We start from the raw sequence: 12999 nt of genomic DNA, 5'->3' as shown, positions 1-12999 counted from the left end.
GAAGCTGAACCTCTGACGTGGCTTCTGCGGCTTCCGATTGGCTGCAGAAAGCTTCTGCAGCCAATCAGAAGCCGTGCCTTGGTTTTTGAACCCTTCCAGGAGTCAATCGGACTCCCAGAACGGATTACGTTTGACAAGCAAGGTATCAGTGTAGGAAGCAGACTCCTTTGTGGCTCACTGTGTACAGACACACACACACACAAACAAACAAACAGACAAACAGACAAGCAAACAGTTAGTGAAAGTACTGCCACTTTTGCAAGGGACTTGCCTTATTAAAGCCCCCTTCCAGAGCCCTAATGACCCTTGTTCTTCGTTGGTTCATACCTCTCAGCTGTGTATGTGGGAGAAAAGCCTGCTACATGAGGGGTAATGGAAAACAAAAATCCCTTGAAATGAAGGGCATCGGGGGGGGGGGGTTCATAGAAAGCAAAATGAAACAGTACTTGGTGAAGATTTGAAGGTCTTGGACTTCACCTGTCTGGTTAACCCCATCAACAGAGTTCAGCTCTCCTATAACAGCTCAAAAACAGATCAGCTGCAGAGACTGAAATAATGACCTTAAATAATATCCAGTGAGGGTAAAAAAAAAATGCTAATGGTGTTAGCCATAGAGATATATGTCTATTTCTTTTTAGTATTATCCTGCTGTGAAAAAGATGGTAAAGTAATGTCAGGCGAGCCTCTCTAGGAAGAGTAGCCCAAGACTCGGTGCTCTGGAGTTGCCTCTTTTATAATCGAGAGGCATTGCCAGAAGAGTGGCTCTGCAGAAAATTGTAAGCAGGGTGTGTGCATTCCACTACTAAGGGTGGGTGAGCTCTAGCTCATGCTCCAGCTACTCAAAATTTAGGAGAGGTAAACAGTGATGTAATGCTAGTCCAAAAATGGGAGTGGGAGATGTTCTGCACCCCTGAGGCTGGATCCTGATTCACAAGCCCAGCTCCTAACTTCCAAGGAAGCCTGTGTCACACCTGCGCTGGGCTAGATGCATCACCCAGCTACACAAAAATCATTATTCCACTCCATTCCTCGTGCTTTAGCACTGCAGAAACAGCCATGGCATTATTGGCCTCTGCTTGAATACTGGAACCCTGGCCTTTTTCCCCCATTGGTGTTGGTTCATTTTTAGCAACGCCCTGAATCTGTTTTCCTTCCTACAGACCTGCAGAACAACATGGGGAAGAATGCCGAAGGATCTGTGGGTGCCTGTGTGGATGGCAGCCAGTGTTCAAGCGCTGTTGCCTCCCTCGGCAAGGGTGGTCTTCACAAGACAGAAGATGCTGCCAGGGCTGAGGTTCCCAAAGGCCACCCGAGGAGCGAACCTTCAAGTACCTGTGTCGACAAAGAGCCTTCGCTCCCTCTTGGCGAATCCCCTTACGGGGTAGGCATGCTGTTCAAATTCCTTGGCCAAGCCAATTCCCAAAGCAGCCACCCCTCACCTGCTTGCTTTACCCAGAAAGGCGAAGGCGCTGCACAGTCTCACAGTGAGGAGGAGGAAGAGGAAGAGTATGAGGAGGACGTCATAGAACCAAGAACGCTGAATGAAATCACCACCATGACGGACAGAACCAGCCCTTGGTCCAGCCTTGTCTCTGAACCAGAGCATGATCCTGCGATCATGATGGGCGCTGATCAGCTTGCAGGGACTGCTGAACCTTCGCTGAAAGAAGGCAGCGTCAGAAGCAGCCCCGTGTCCAGCCTCACCCAAGACGACCCTCAGAGCATGCCCAGCAGCGCCAGATCCAGTAACAGCCCCTTGAGAGAAGACAAAGATGACGAACATGTGAGGAGGCGGGACCTCGAGGGTAGTCTGGAAGAGCCGTTGCCGCCTGCTCCCATCTCAGCCTTGAGCCAAACAAAGGATGGGGCTGCAGAAGAAGAGCAAAGGGAAGATGGGGGAAGAGCGCAGGAAATTGGGGGCAAGATAGAGGAAGGGGAACCGTTTATTCCATGTGACGGTGGTGGTGGTGGTGATGGGGACTCTGCAGCAGCTAAGCACTGTGTTCCAGAGACGAGAGAGGGCAGGCTGGGCTTAGAGGGCGGCCCCCGAGGTGAGGAAGGAAGGCGTTTGAGCGAAGAGGCTTGCCTTGGGACGGTGGGAGCTGCACAGCATTCTGGAAGCTGCTCTGACGAGAGCCATGAAAACTCACCAGAGGAGTCGGAGAAGCCTCTGAAGCCCAGTGTAGTCCTGTATCCTTTTCCACCCGGCTAACTGAGCTAGCCCCCTGGGCTTCAAATAAACAGCGAAACTCTCCCAGGAAGTCTGTTCCTTTCTCTTGGTCCAGCTTTGGCTGTGGCCAGCGTGAACAGGCAGGTCGCGTCCAAGGCCCTCAATGCCATGCAGCCTGACGGGGGTTATCTAAGAGCAGAAGTGGCTTTTCAAAAGGAGGGGGCTGCTAGCCATGTTGCCCAGAAGTGTTGCCTCCATTCAGAAACTGCAGCTCGGTGACCAGGTTTCTTCTTTGCCGCCTAACATGCAGCCTTCACCACCACCCCTCAAAAAAAAACCTTTGTACCCTCCAGATGTCTTGGACTCCACCTCCCATCAGCCTCAGCCAGTTGAAGACATCTGGTTGGCAACAAGTTGGGGAAGGCAGAAAACAGGGCAAGCTGTGGCAGACACAGCTTCTATACATGAAAAGGTTTCACGGAGCAAAATTCGGTGTTAGGGCTGGCTGCAACCTCTGCCCCACATTAGATGGGGATCAGAATCTAGGTAGCATTTGCCCTACAGGCCCAGCTTGAAGCTTGTGCTTTAAGTTGCTGGCTAACCTTGCTTTGCCTCCTTGCAAAAAAAGCTTCGTCTGTGATCAGTCAAGAACAAGGTACAGTGATTGTTCGTTATGGGTGGCGGCGCCTGTCCGTTCCACTTACCTGTTTTTATTTTGTGTTCTCTGGGAGGAGGCGTTGCGTAACAGAAGATGATTCTTCCACCTTATATAAGTTAAATTTTAACGTTTTGTTGAAGCAGCGCCACATGTGCCCTCAGCATTGCAAGTGATAAAATAGCCCCATGCAGCCAAATGACCGCAGGATGTAACTGGATTGGGATTAGTGCATGCAACCCCGGGACATCACTCCAGTAACATTAAGATTCCCCGACAGTGAGCCTTCTCACTGCTGAGATCTTAAAGATTTCCATAACTTGCCTTCACAGGAAGCTAATGTCAAGGTGGTGCAGATTTTTGTTACCACACTGATTTCTAGCGGGGGAAATAGATTGGGATGATGATGATGCCACATTTTGGCTCTTCCTGTTAAGCCAGATTCGGCATCTAGGGGTACGCAAGATGAAGGGCCCATAGGTCAGTGGAGGAGCAACCCTCATTTCCATTTAAAATGATCTCGGACACAGAACCTGAGATAGTGAAGAAATGCTATCTGGGCAGCACACAATCCTGGCTTCTAAAGACCCAGCTTAAAGTGAGTTGCACAGAGGTCTTCACCAGAAAAATGGTTTGGAGAGGCACTGTAGATCATTGCTAGAGCACTCACTTTGCAGGTGGAAACCCCACCCCCAACTCAACCCCTGCCCTTCCAGACATAAAAAGTTTGGGGTAGCAGGCAACAGGGGGAAAACCTGGGGGGTGAACTCACCAACAGTTATACAATACAGGGGTACCTTAGTTCTTGAACTTAATCCATTTTGGGAGTCTCTCTTCGACTCCCGAAAAGGTTCGAGAACCAAGGTGTGGCTTCCGATTGACTGCAGGAGCTTCCTGCAGTCAATCGGAAGCCGCGTCGGATGTTCGGATTCCAAAAAACGTTCGCAAACTGGAACACTTCCGGGTTTGTGGCGTTGAGGAGCTGAAGCCAAGCCGTTCGAGAACCAAGGTACCACTGTACTCGGCTAGATGGGCACATAGCCTGAGCTGCTACAAGGCAGCATCTTGCTGTCTGCTAAAATTGGAGGCATAGCACTCTTGTGCGCAGAGGCAGAAGATACGTTGGCCTCTCGGGTAAGAAAGGAAGTTTAGTCTTACAAAGAGAGGTGCCAGCACTTCCCCAGGTTGTCAGAAACTGCCCAGCAGTCTGCTTGAGATGAGAGTCGCACTGTGTGTAAGAATGGCCACCCCCAGTATTGTTCTCCACCTATCCACCCCAAAAAGGGTTTTTTTTGCAGAAGGTATTGCTGTGGACATGCACACAAAGTGGACACCTTGCACCAACAGACCCAGAGCAGCAGATGCAGGAGCTACGCAGCCTCTGCCTTTTCCCAGGAGGGCTTGCAGAGGAATTTGTTCCAGTGCGGCACCAGCAGGAGTTCTAACCTGCTTCCAGAGTCTCTTCCTTAACTCTGCCTTGCAGATCTGACCCCGTGGTCGTCCCCAACTTCTTCCTTCCACCACAGCATCTGGAAGCCTCCATGCGGCTGCTCAGCATCACTTCTCCTTCTCCACCGGCTGCTGCTGCTGTTAAAGTAAGTAGAATGGCCTCTTGTGCTTTCTCCCCAGCCTTTCCTTCAAGCAGAAGCCTAGGCAGAAGGCTGAGCGATTTGTTTGTTTTCCCCTTGAATTTTATGGGATGGCCACCAGGACCATATAACACCGGTCCTGAAAGAGCTTCATTGGCTCCCGGTACGTTTCCGAGCACAATTCAAAGTGTTGGTGCTAACCTTGAAAGCCCCAAACGGCCTCGGCCCAGTATACCTGAAGGAGTGTCTCCTCCCCCATTGCTCAGCCCAGACACTGAGGTCCAGCACCGAGGGCCTTCTGGTGGTTCCCTCATTGCGAGAAGTGAGGTTACAGGGAACCAGGCAGAGGGCCTTCTTGGTGGTGGCGCCCGCCCTGTGGAACGCCTTCCCATCAGATGTCAAGGAAATAAACAACTATCTGACTTTTAGAAAACATCTGAAGGCAGCCCTGTTCAGTGAAGTTTTTTAATGACTCATGTTTTAATGTATTTTTAATCTTTTGTTGGAAACCGCCCAGAGTGGCTGGGGAAACCCAGCCAGATGGGCAGGGCATAAATAATAAATTATTACAATATTATTATTAATGTCGTTCACCTAGATATGTGGTGGCTTTACATGGAAAGGGGGTAGAGGAACCATGGCCCTGCCCCAACTAAAAAGAAAGGGGGGGGAGAGGACTTGGGTCCATTGCTGTGGTCCATAGATTATAGTGATACGAACCACGAATAGAGCCAGTTACCCACTGCCTTGTGGGATATCTTTGGGAGAAGAAAAGGCTGAGTAAACGCTACACAGATCCAGGGTGGAGACCCTGAGGCCTTGTACGCCTCCTTCTGGCAACTCCCACAGCCAACCTGGTGCCAAATGCATTGATCTGCTTTCCTTTGGACCACATCAGCAAGACAGAGGGGGGGGGTCTTGTCATCAGGGCAGCCCAGGACCTCCAGACACACTGCCCAGGCTTGTACCCCAGGGAAGTCACGAAAACATTGCATGAGGCAGCAGTTAGAAGTTACTGGTCTCTGCAGCCACACCAGGCGCTGTGATTCCTCAGTGGTTTGACTTCACCCCGGAGGCGCACTACGTTGTCTCTCGAGGTGGACGGATGCCAATAACTAGGACTTTCAAGTACAATTGGGCAGGCTGGGCCTGGCAAGGGAAAGGGCTTTGCAGAGTCAGAGGCATTGGGGGGCCCACAGATAGAGTTGTGTGCACGCAGGAATACTGTCCTCACAATCCTGGAGTCTAGTGCCAGGCCCAGCATCCAGAGGATATTTCTAAGAAAGCAAGCTTTTAGCCATAAATACCTTGAAGATGGTACCCAGTGTATATATACCCGGGACACAGGTGGTGCTGTGGGTTGCACCACAGAGCCTAGGGCTTGCCGATCAGAAGGTCGGCGGTTTGAATCCCTGCGATGGGGTGAGCTCCCGTTGCTCGGTCCCAGCTCCTGCCAGCCTAGCAGTCCGAAAGCACATCAAAGTGCAAGTAGATAAATAGGTACCGGTACCGCGGGAAGGTAAACGCCGTTTCCGTGCACTGCTCTGGTTTGCCAGAAGCGGCTTTGTCATGCTGGCCACATGACCCAGAAAAACTGTGGACAAACGCCGGCTCCCTTGGCCAATAATGCGAGATGAGAGTCGGAAGCAGGGTTGAGTGGAAGAAGGATTTCCAAGAGGTGCCCCTTCCCATTAACAGAAAAAAGGAGGAGTTATTCACAGTTAGCAAATTAAGTGCAAATAGGTTGCCATTAACGGTTGTTGACCCAGGACAGTTAGGTAGAACCTTTGTGCTCAGAGGCAGCCAGTATTTCTTGAATGCCAGGTGCTGAGAAATTGCAACAGGGAGGCCTGTGGCTTTCCTTCCCCTGCTTCCTGGAGGCCTGTGACCAAACCACTAGAGGAAGCCAAATGCTGGTGGGCCCTAAATCTGATTCCGCAGGGCACTTGGTTCTTTTTGTTTTTGATTGGCATAATTTGTAAGTTGCACAAGTTGGGGTTTTTTTCTTGACCCAGAAGATTCTGTGCTGATGTGGGGTGGAGAAAGTGGGCAGAGGATGTTTAAAACTCTGTTTACGGGATCTAACACAGCAGTTCAGGACCACCACCACCCCCCAGTCCACCACCATGCTGGAAGGAATTTGGATGAGACGGAGGTCGCCAGCAGGATCTCCCCGGAGTGTTAAGGGGATGGGACTAGGCCAGCACTGGATCTGGAAGATCCTAAGACAGCTGTGCTGCCGTCATTTTGCTGCTAATGGACCTAATCCAGGCTTCTTTACCAGCCTGGATGCTGGCACAGCAAAGAGGCACTTCCTTCCCTCTTCTCTCCTCACCCCCTTTCAGTTCTAGCCGCTGCAAACTGCAATACAGTCGATACAACGGCGACTAATCCACTCCATCAAGCCCCAGCCATTGGCCAGAGATTTGGATTGTGCCCTGAATCAGCCTGTTGAGTTGTGATGGCCCTGAAAAGTGGATCTGAATTAATTCCACACAACTCACTCCTTTGCACAAATGCAGGCAGCTGTCATCACTGCTGTGGGGCGGGTTTCTGGTGTATTCACACAGGCATGAACGGGGGTTGAATCTAGAGCCGAGAGGTCTGTGGTTCAGAGATCAGTGAATGAAATGGGGGCAGGGACTTGCAGAAGCTCATGCCCTGCTGCTGAATTTTCAGGAATTGGCAGGAGACGTCGGCTTAACAAATGAGCTTACGGCTAAAAGCTGCTGAGCAAGAAGGCCGGAGATGGGCTGTTAAAGCTGAGAGAGCACTAAAAATCTTGGGAGGGATTGGTGTGCATAAATAATACATCAAAATACATTTGGTTGCTAATTTATAAGTGCACAAATGTACTTCTTGCAAACTGGTTGCTTCTAAAGGGAATGCTGGCTTCTTTGGAAGAAGTTTCCTTAAAGTGTCAGGTGTTTGGGTTTTTTATAGCCTGGTCTCTAAATGTTGTTTACACCGTCCCCATAAATCCAGGGAGCTGGTGTAAGTTTCACCAGGAAAGTTCTTGTAGTTATGATAGGTCAAAGCAAGTTTAATGGGTTCATTCCCCGCTACCCTATGGCCTATGGAGGTGAGTGGCGGGGGAACTCTATAAAGAACTTCTGCAAAAGAGGGAACATCTTGCTTGGATAAAACTGGAGGCAGAACCTTGTGAGCCTGATAAAATGAGCAGGATCTGATATTGAATGGGGCAGCCATGGAATTATCCTCAAAAGGATATATATACTCAAGTTCTAATTCCACCAGCTGGTTTAGCCAGCCACTTGAAGTTGTTCCCAGGATGTGGCTGTTGTCACATTCTGACAGCTTCTACAGTGGTGCCTTGGTTCTCAAACTTAATCCTTTCCAGAAGTCTGTTCCAAAACCAAAGCATGCTTTCCCATAGAAAGTAATGCAAAACGAATTAATACGTTCCAGACTTTTAAAACAACGCCAAAAACAGCAATTTAACATGAATTTTACTATCTATCGAGACCATTGATCCATAAAATGAAAGCAATAATCAATGTACTGTACTATAAAATAAATAATGTAGATGATAAAAATGAAAATTTAATTTTTTTTCTTCCCTGCACTGATGATAGTCATTGATTGGATGGGGGTCTTTTATCCATTTCCGCAGTCACACAATCAATAAAATCAGTAGCTGAACTGGGTTCCACACAGTCACAAAAACAAATTAACCGAAAAAGCCCCAAAAACAAAAACGCAAAATAAATAGCAAAAACAAAAGCGCCAAACGTAATCCGTTCCGGAAGTCCGCTTGACTTCCGAAATGTTCAAAAAACCAAGGTGCAGCTTCTGATTGGTGCAAGCGCCCCATGAACAATAGCCGACAACCGCATCTGACGATCGGCTTCCAAAAAACGTTCGAAAACTGGAACACTTATTTCCGGGATTTCAGAGTTTGAAAACCAAAGCATTTGAGAACCAAGGTATGAGCCATAGGTGAGAGCTGAGTGCAGAAAGGGAATTCCATAGTTAAATCATCCATCTGCTTAGCTCTAAATGCACACCCTAAACAATTGACATAGTTAAAGTCAGTTGTTTAGGGTGTGCATTTAGAGCTAAGCAGATGGGTGATTTTTTTCTACTTCTTTACCCCCACCCCATCTGATGCATTGCCCCTTATTGCTTTCTTTGCCTTGGCTCTCCCCAAGGTCTTTCCCAGCCCTGGAGATGCTGTCAGGAATTCAGCCAGGGACCTCTTGCCGTGCAAAGCAGGTTGCTCTGCAAATGGACCAACAGCCCTGACTCCCCGGGCGCTGGACCAGTTGCAAAGAGTCCTCGTGGCCCCCCAAGGTTTAAAAGCCGCGGAGTCCCTGTATGACTGTATTTGGCAGCAAGCCCTGTAGAAAAAAGGATGAGCCAGGCGCGGGAGGTGATAGCTGGTGTTTGCACACATGCCCTGAGCTGAACCTGCCCAAGCGCTTTTCCCTGGCAAGGGATGGCGTAAACACAACGTGAGCGCAAAAGGTGCCCTGAAAACTATGCAGTGAGGATGTTCTTCCCAAAAAAAGGGTGGAGTTGCTGGAAACTGAAGTTGCTGGGGAAAGCAACCATCTGGTGCCATGGCGAATTTTGGGTGATCTTCATTAGCTGGTGCCATTCACAGATGAAATGAGTGCAGAGGTTGAGCAGCAGCTGCACTGTGGGGTGAGGTGAGCTCCAGAACAAGGCAGCCGTGTCGTGTGTTCCCTGTCCCGCAAGGAAGATTTGGCCCTGCACAGATCTAATAATTATAATTATTATTATTATTTATTATTTATACGCCGCCCATCTGGCTGGGTTTCCCCAGCCACTCTGGGCGGCTTACAACAGAAAAAAAGAAATAAAATAATCTATTAAACATTAAAAGCCTCCCTAAAGAGGGTTGCCTCCAGATGTCTTCTAAAAATCCGGTAGCTGTTTTTTTTCTTTGACATCTGATGGGAGGACATTCCACAGGGAGGGCGCCACCACCGAGAAAGCCCTCGGTGGATCTTGCTGCCTGTTGCTTTGTTACTGTAGATCAGGATGCATCCAGGTTTTTTGGGGGACTACAGTTCCCATTGTCACTGGCCCTGCTAGCTAGGGGTGCTGGGAGTTGTAGTCCCCAAAAAATGGAGACCCAAATTTAGGACACCCTGCTGAAGAGCCTCGTCTGTCCACCTGGTGCCCTCCGCGTGTTTTGGACTACAACTCACATCAACTTCAGCCGGATGGGAATTGTAGTCCAAAACATCTGGAGGGCACCATGTTGCAGTGGCTGCTATAGAGCCTTCATTCTTGAACTCTTCAGCTGATCTGATTCAACTTCTTTCCCTTTGGGATAAAGCTCCTAGTTTATGCTCAGTCACTAAAAATGAAAATTATCGCACAGATGGAATCATGCAACTCTTGATTTCTGGCTTGTAAAGTTGGCTTTGCCTGGAGGCATCCGTGGTTTTATAGACCCCCCTAAATGTTGCAAGTTTAAGATGCTTTCTGCTGCAAGGGGCTTCAATTTTGGCCTTTCCCACACTTGCATTGCAAAGCTTACTCGAGAGATTCCTTGGCTGCGATTGCATTGCATGGGGTTAGACTAGATGACCCTTTGGGTCCCTTCCAACGCTCGCATTCTGTGAGTCTCCCTATTATAAAGCCCGTAGGGCTGCTATGAATTGCTGCCTTACAGCATTAGCAAACCAACACCAAACCTTGGTTATGTGAAATACATTCACAAACACACACAACGTAACCAGCTGCACATAAATGGTACTCTTCAATGTATATTACACACAATATCAAAAGTTTTTCTCATACATAATCAGCATGTAAAGATCGACAAAGTAAATAAAAGTCCCAATAAACCAGTTCTTTCATAAATTAGAGCTGTATCTAATCCCCATATGCCTCTGTGTAGTCAAAAGGCCCAAAGAGTCCCAATGGGAGCTTGCAAGCAACCACTATGTCATGATAGCTATAATCTCGATACACATTATATGTGATGCAGCAGCTAAAAAAGCCAATGCAGTTCTGGGCTGCATCAATAGGAGTATAGCATCTAGATCTAGGGAAGTAATAGTACCACTGTATTCTGCTCTGGTCAGACCTCACCTGGAGTACTGTGTCCAGTTCTGGGCACCGCAGTTCAAGAAGGATACTGACAAGCTGGAACGTGTCCAGAAGAGGGCAGCCAAAATGGTCAAAGGCCTGGAAACAATGCCTTATGAGGAACGGCTTAGGGAGCTGGGTATGTTTAGCCTGGAGAAGAGAAGGTTAAGGGGTGATATGATAGCCATGTTCCAATATGTAAAAGAATGCCATATAGAGGAGGGAGAAAGGTTGTTTTCTGCTGCTCCAGAGAAGCGGACACGGAGCAATGGATTCAAGCTACAAGAAAGAAGATTCCACCTAAACATTAGGAAGAACTTCCTGACAGTAAGAGCTGTTTGGCAGTGGAATTTGCTACCAAGGAGTGTGGTGGAGTCTCCTTCTTTGGGGGTCTTTAAGCAGAGGCTTGACAGGCATATGTCAAGAATGCTTTGATGGTGTTTCCTGCTTGGCAGGGGGTTGGACTGGATGGCCCTTGTGGTCTCTTCCAACTCTATGATTCTATGATTCCATGATTCTATGAAACATGTACCACTGATGAAGCCCAGGTGGGAGAAACAGGATGATTATTCCGGAAATCCTTGTGTTGGAACTGCAGTAAGCTCCCATTGGGACTTTTGGGGACTTTTGACTACAGTACACAGAGGCATATGTGGATTAGATACAGCTCTAATTTGGAATTGCTCAATCTCGGGTGGAACTTTGTGATGAACTGGTTTATTGGGACTTTTATTTACTTCGTCGATCTTTACATGCTGATTATGTATGAGATAAACGTATGATATTGTGTAATATACATTGAAGAGTACCATTTATGTGCAGCCGGTTACGTTGTGTGTGCGTTTGTGAATGCCTTACAGCATTAGGCAGCTGCCTGGGCTGGAGAGCAGCCAGCTGACTTATCTCTAAGTGACCCAGAAAGAGGAGGCGAGTGTTCTTGAATACCAAGCCGGATCCCGTCAGCTCCGATCAACCTGAATTCACAGGCCTGGTGTTGAAACAGGAAACACGCTAAGCCACTCTCGGGCATGTTAAGTTGGAAAGGTGGGCAAACCCTGTGGCAGAGGAGGCTATAGGCGACGCCCGAGTTCACATTTCTCGTTTTCTGTACCCTGGCATTGCTTGCTGACTAAAGCTGTACAGAGGTCAGAGCCCCAGGCCGGCTGCAGCTGGCTGCAAGATCTGCAACCTCAGCGTTCTCAACTGTTGCAACAGCAACCCCTCGCCTTGGAAGATAGCGGGGAGAGCGCGAGCGAGCTGCTTGAGAGCAGCACCAACGTTTATGTGACTCAAAGTTAAGCATACAGATAGATACAGATATGTAACAGGCGTTTAAAAATGATGCAAGTGTCATCTGTTTTGGATTTTGAACTCATCCTTTTAGCAACAGCTCAGGACCGGTTGCAGTGTTCAGAATTGGTGACTAAGATCACCAAACATGGGTGCTCAAGGGCAGGAGGGGTCTTGTGGCAGAAGGGTGTGTGTGTGTGTCAATAATAATAATAATAATAATAATAAATTTTTTATTATTTATAAGCTGCTCGTCTGACTTATTTTAAAAAACAATAAAACACCAACATCCCTGTACAGGGCTGCCTTCGGGTGTTTTCTAAAAGTCATATAGTTGTTTACCTGACATCTGATGGGAGGGTGTTCCACAGGGCAGGCACCACCACTGAGGAGGCCCTCTGTCTGGTTCCCTGTAACTTTACTTCACGCCAGCTCCCTTGGCCTGAAGTGAGATGAGAGCTGCACCCCAGAGTTGCCTTTGACTGGACTTAACCGTCTGGGGTCCTTTACCTTTTTTTTAACCTTGCTACTTCTCGCAGTGAGGGATACGCCAGAAGGCCCTCGGAGCTGGACCTCAACGTAGTTATTTGTTCTATTGTTACTATATATATGTTGTTGTTGTTTAGTCGTTTACTCGTGTCCGACTCTTCGTGACCCCATGGACCATAGCACGCCAGGCACTCCTGTCTTGCACTGCCTCCCGCAGTTTGGTCAAACTCATGTTCGTAGCTTTGAGAACACTGTCCAACCATCTCGTCCTCTGTCGTCCCCTTCTCCTAGTGCCCTCAATCTTTCCCTACATCAGGGTCTTTTCCAAGGATTCTTCTCTTCTCATGAGGTGGCCAAAGTATTGGAGCCTCAGCTTCACGATCTGTCTTTCCAGTGAGCACTCAGGGCTGATTTCCTTAAGAATGGATAGGTTTGATCTTCTTGCAGTCCATGGGACTCTCAGGAGTCTCCTCCAGCACCATAATTCAATACACACACACACACACACAGTGGTACCTCTGGTTACAAACACTTCAGGTTACAGACTCCGCTAACCCAGAAATAGTACCTCGGGTTAAGAACTGTGCTTCAGGATGAGAACAGAAATCGTGCTTCTGCGGCGTGTTGGCAGCAGGAGGCCCCGTTAGCTAAAGTGGTAACCTCAAGTTAAGAACAGATTCAGGTTAAGAACAGACCTCTGGAACGAATTAAGTTCTTAA

The 12999-nt window shown here is 48.4% G+C and overlaps 1 protein-coding gene across 3 annotated transcripts in view; it reads left to right on the top strand.

Annotated features, from left to right (window-relative positions):
- Positions 1 to 12999, top strand: part of C2CD3 (C2 domain containing 3 centriole elongation regulator) — a 60768-nt gene that overhangs the window by 44924 nt on the left and 2845 nt on the right. For all 3 annotated transcript variants that reach the window (XM_060274029.1, XM_035115747.2, XM_060274028.1), the window contains 2 exons: positions 1161 to 2190; positions 4309 to 4420. In XM_060274029.1, coding sequence (XP_060130012.1) covers positions 1161 to 2190; positions 4309 to 4420 — 1142 coding nt within the window. The remainder of the gene's footprint in view (positions 1 to 1160; positions 2191 to 4308; positions 4421 to 12999) is intronic.

Source organism: Zootoca vivipara, chromosome 4 (genome assembly GCF_963506605.1).
Source record: "Zootoca vivipara chromosome 4, rZooViv1.1, whole genome shotgun sequence".
Taxonomy (NCBI): Eukaryota; Metazoa; Chordata; class Lepidosauria; order Squamata; family Lacertidae; genus Zootoca; species Zootoca vivipara.
Note: the sequence above shows the minus strand (reverse complement) of the source record. Positions and strands in the feature narration are given on the sequence as shown.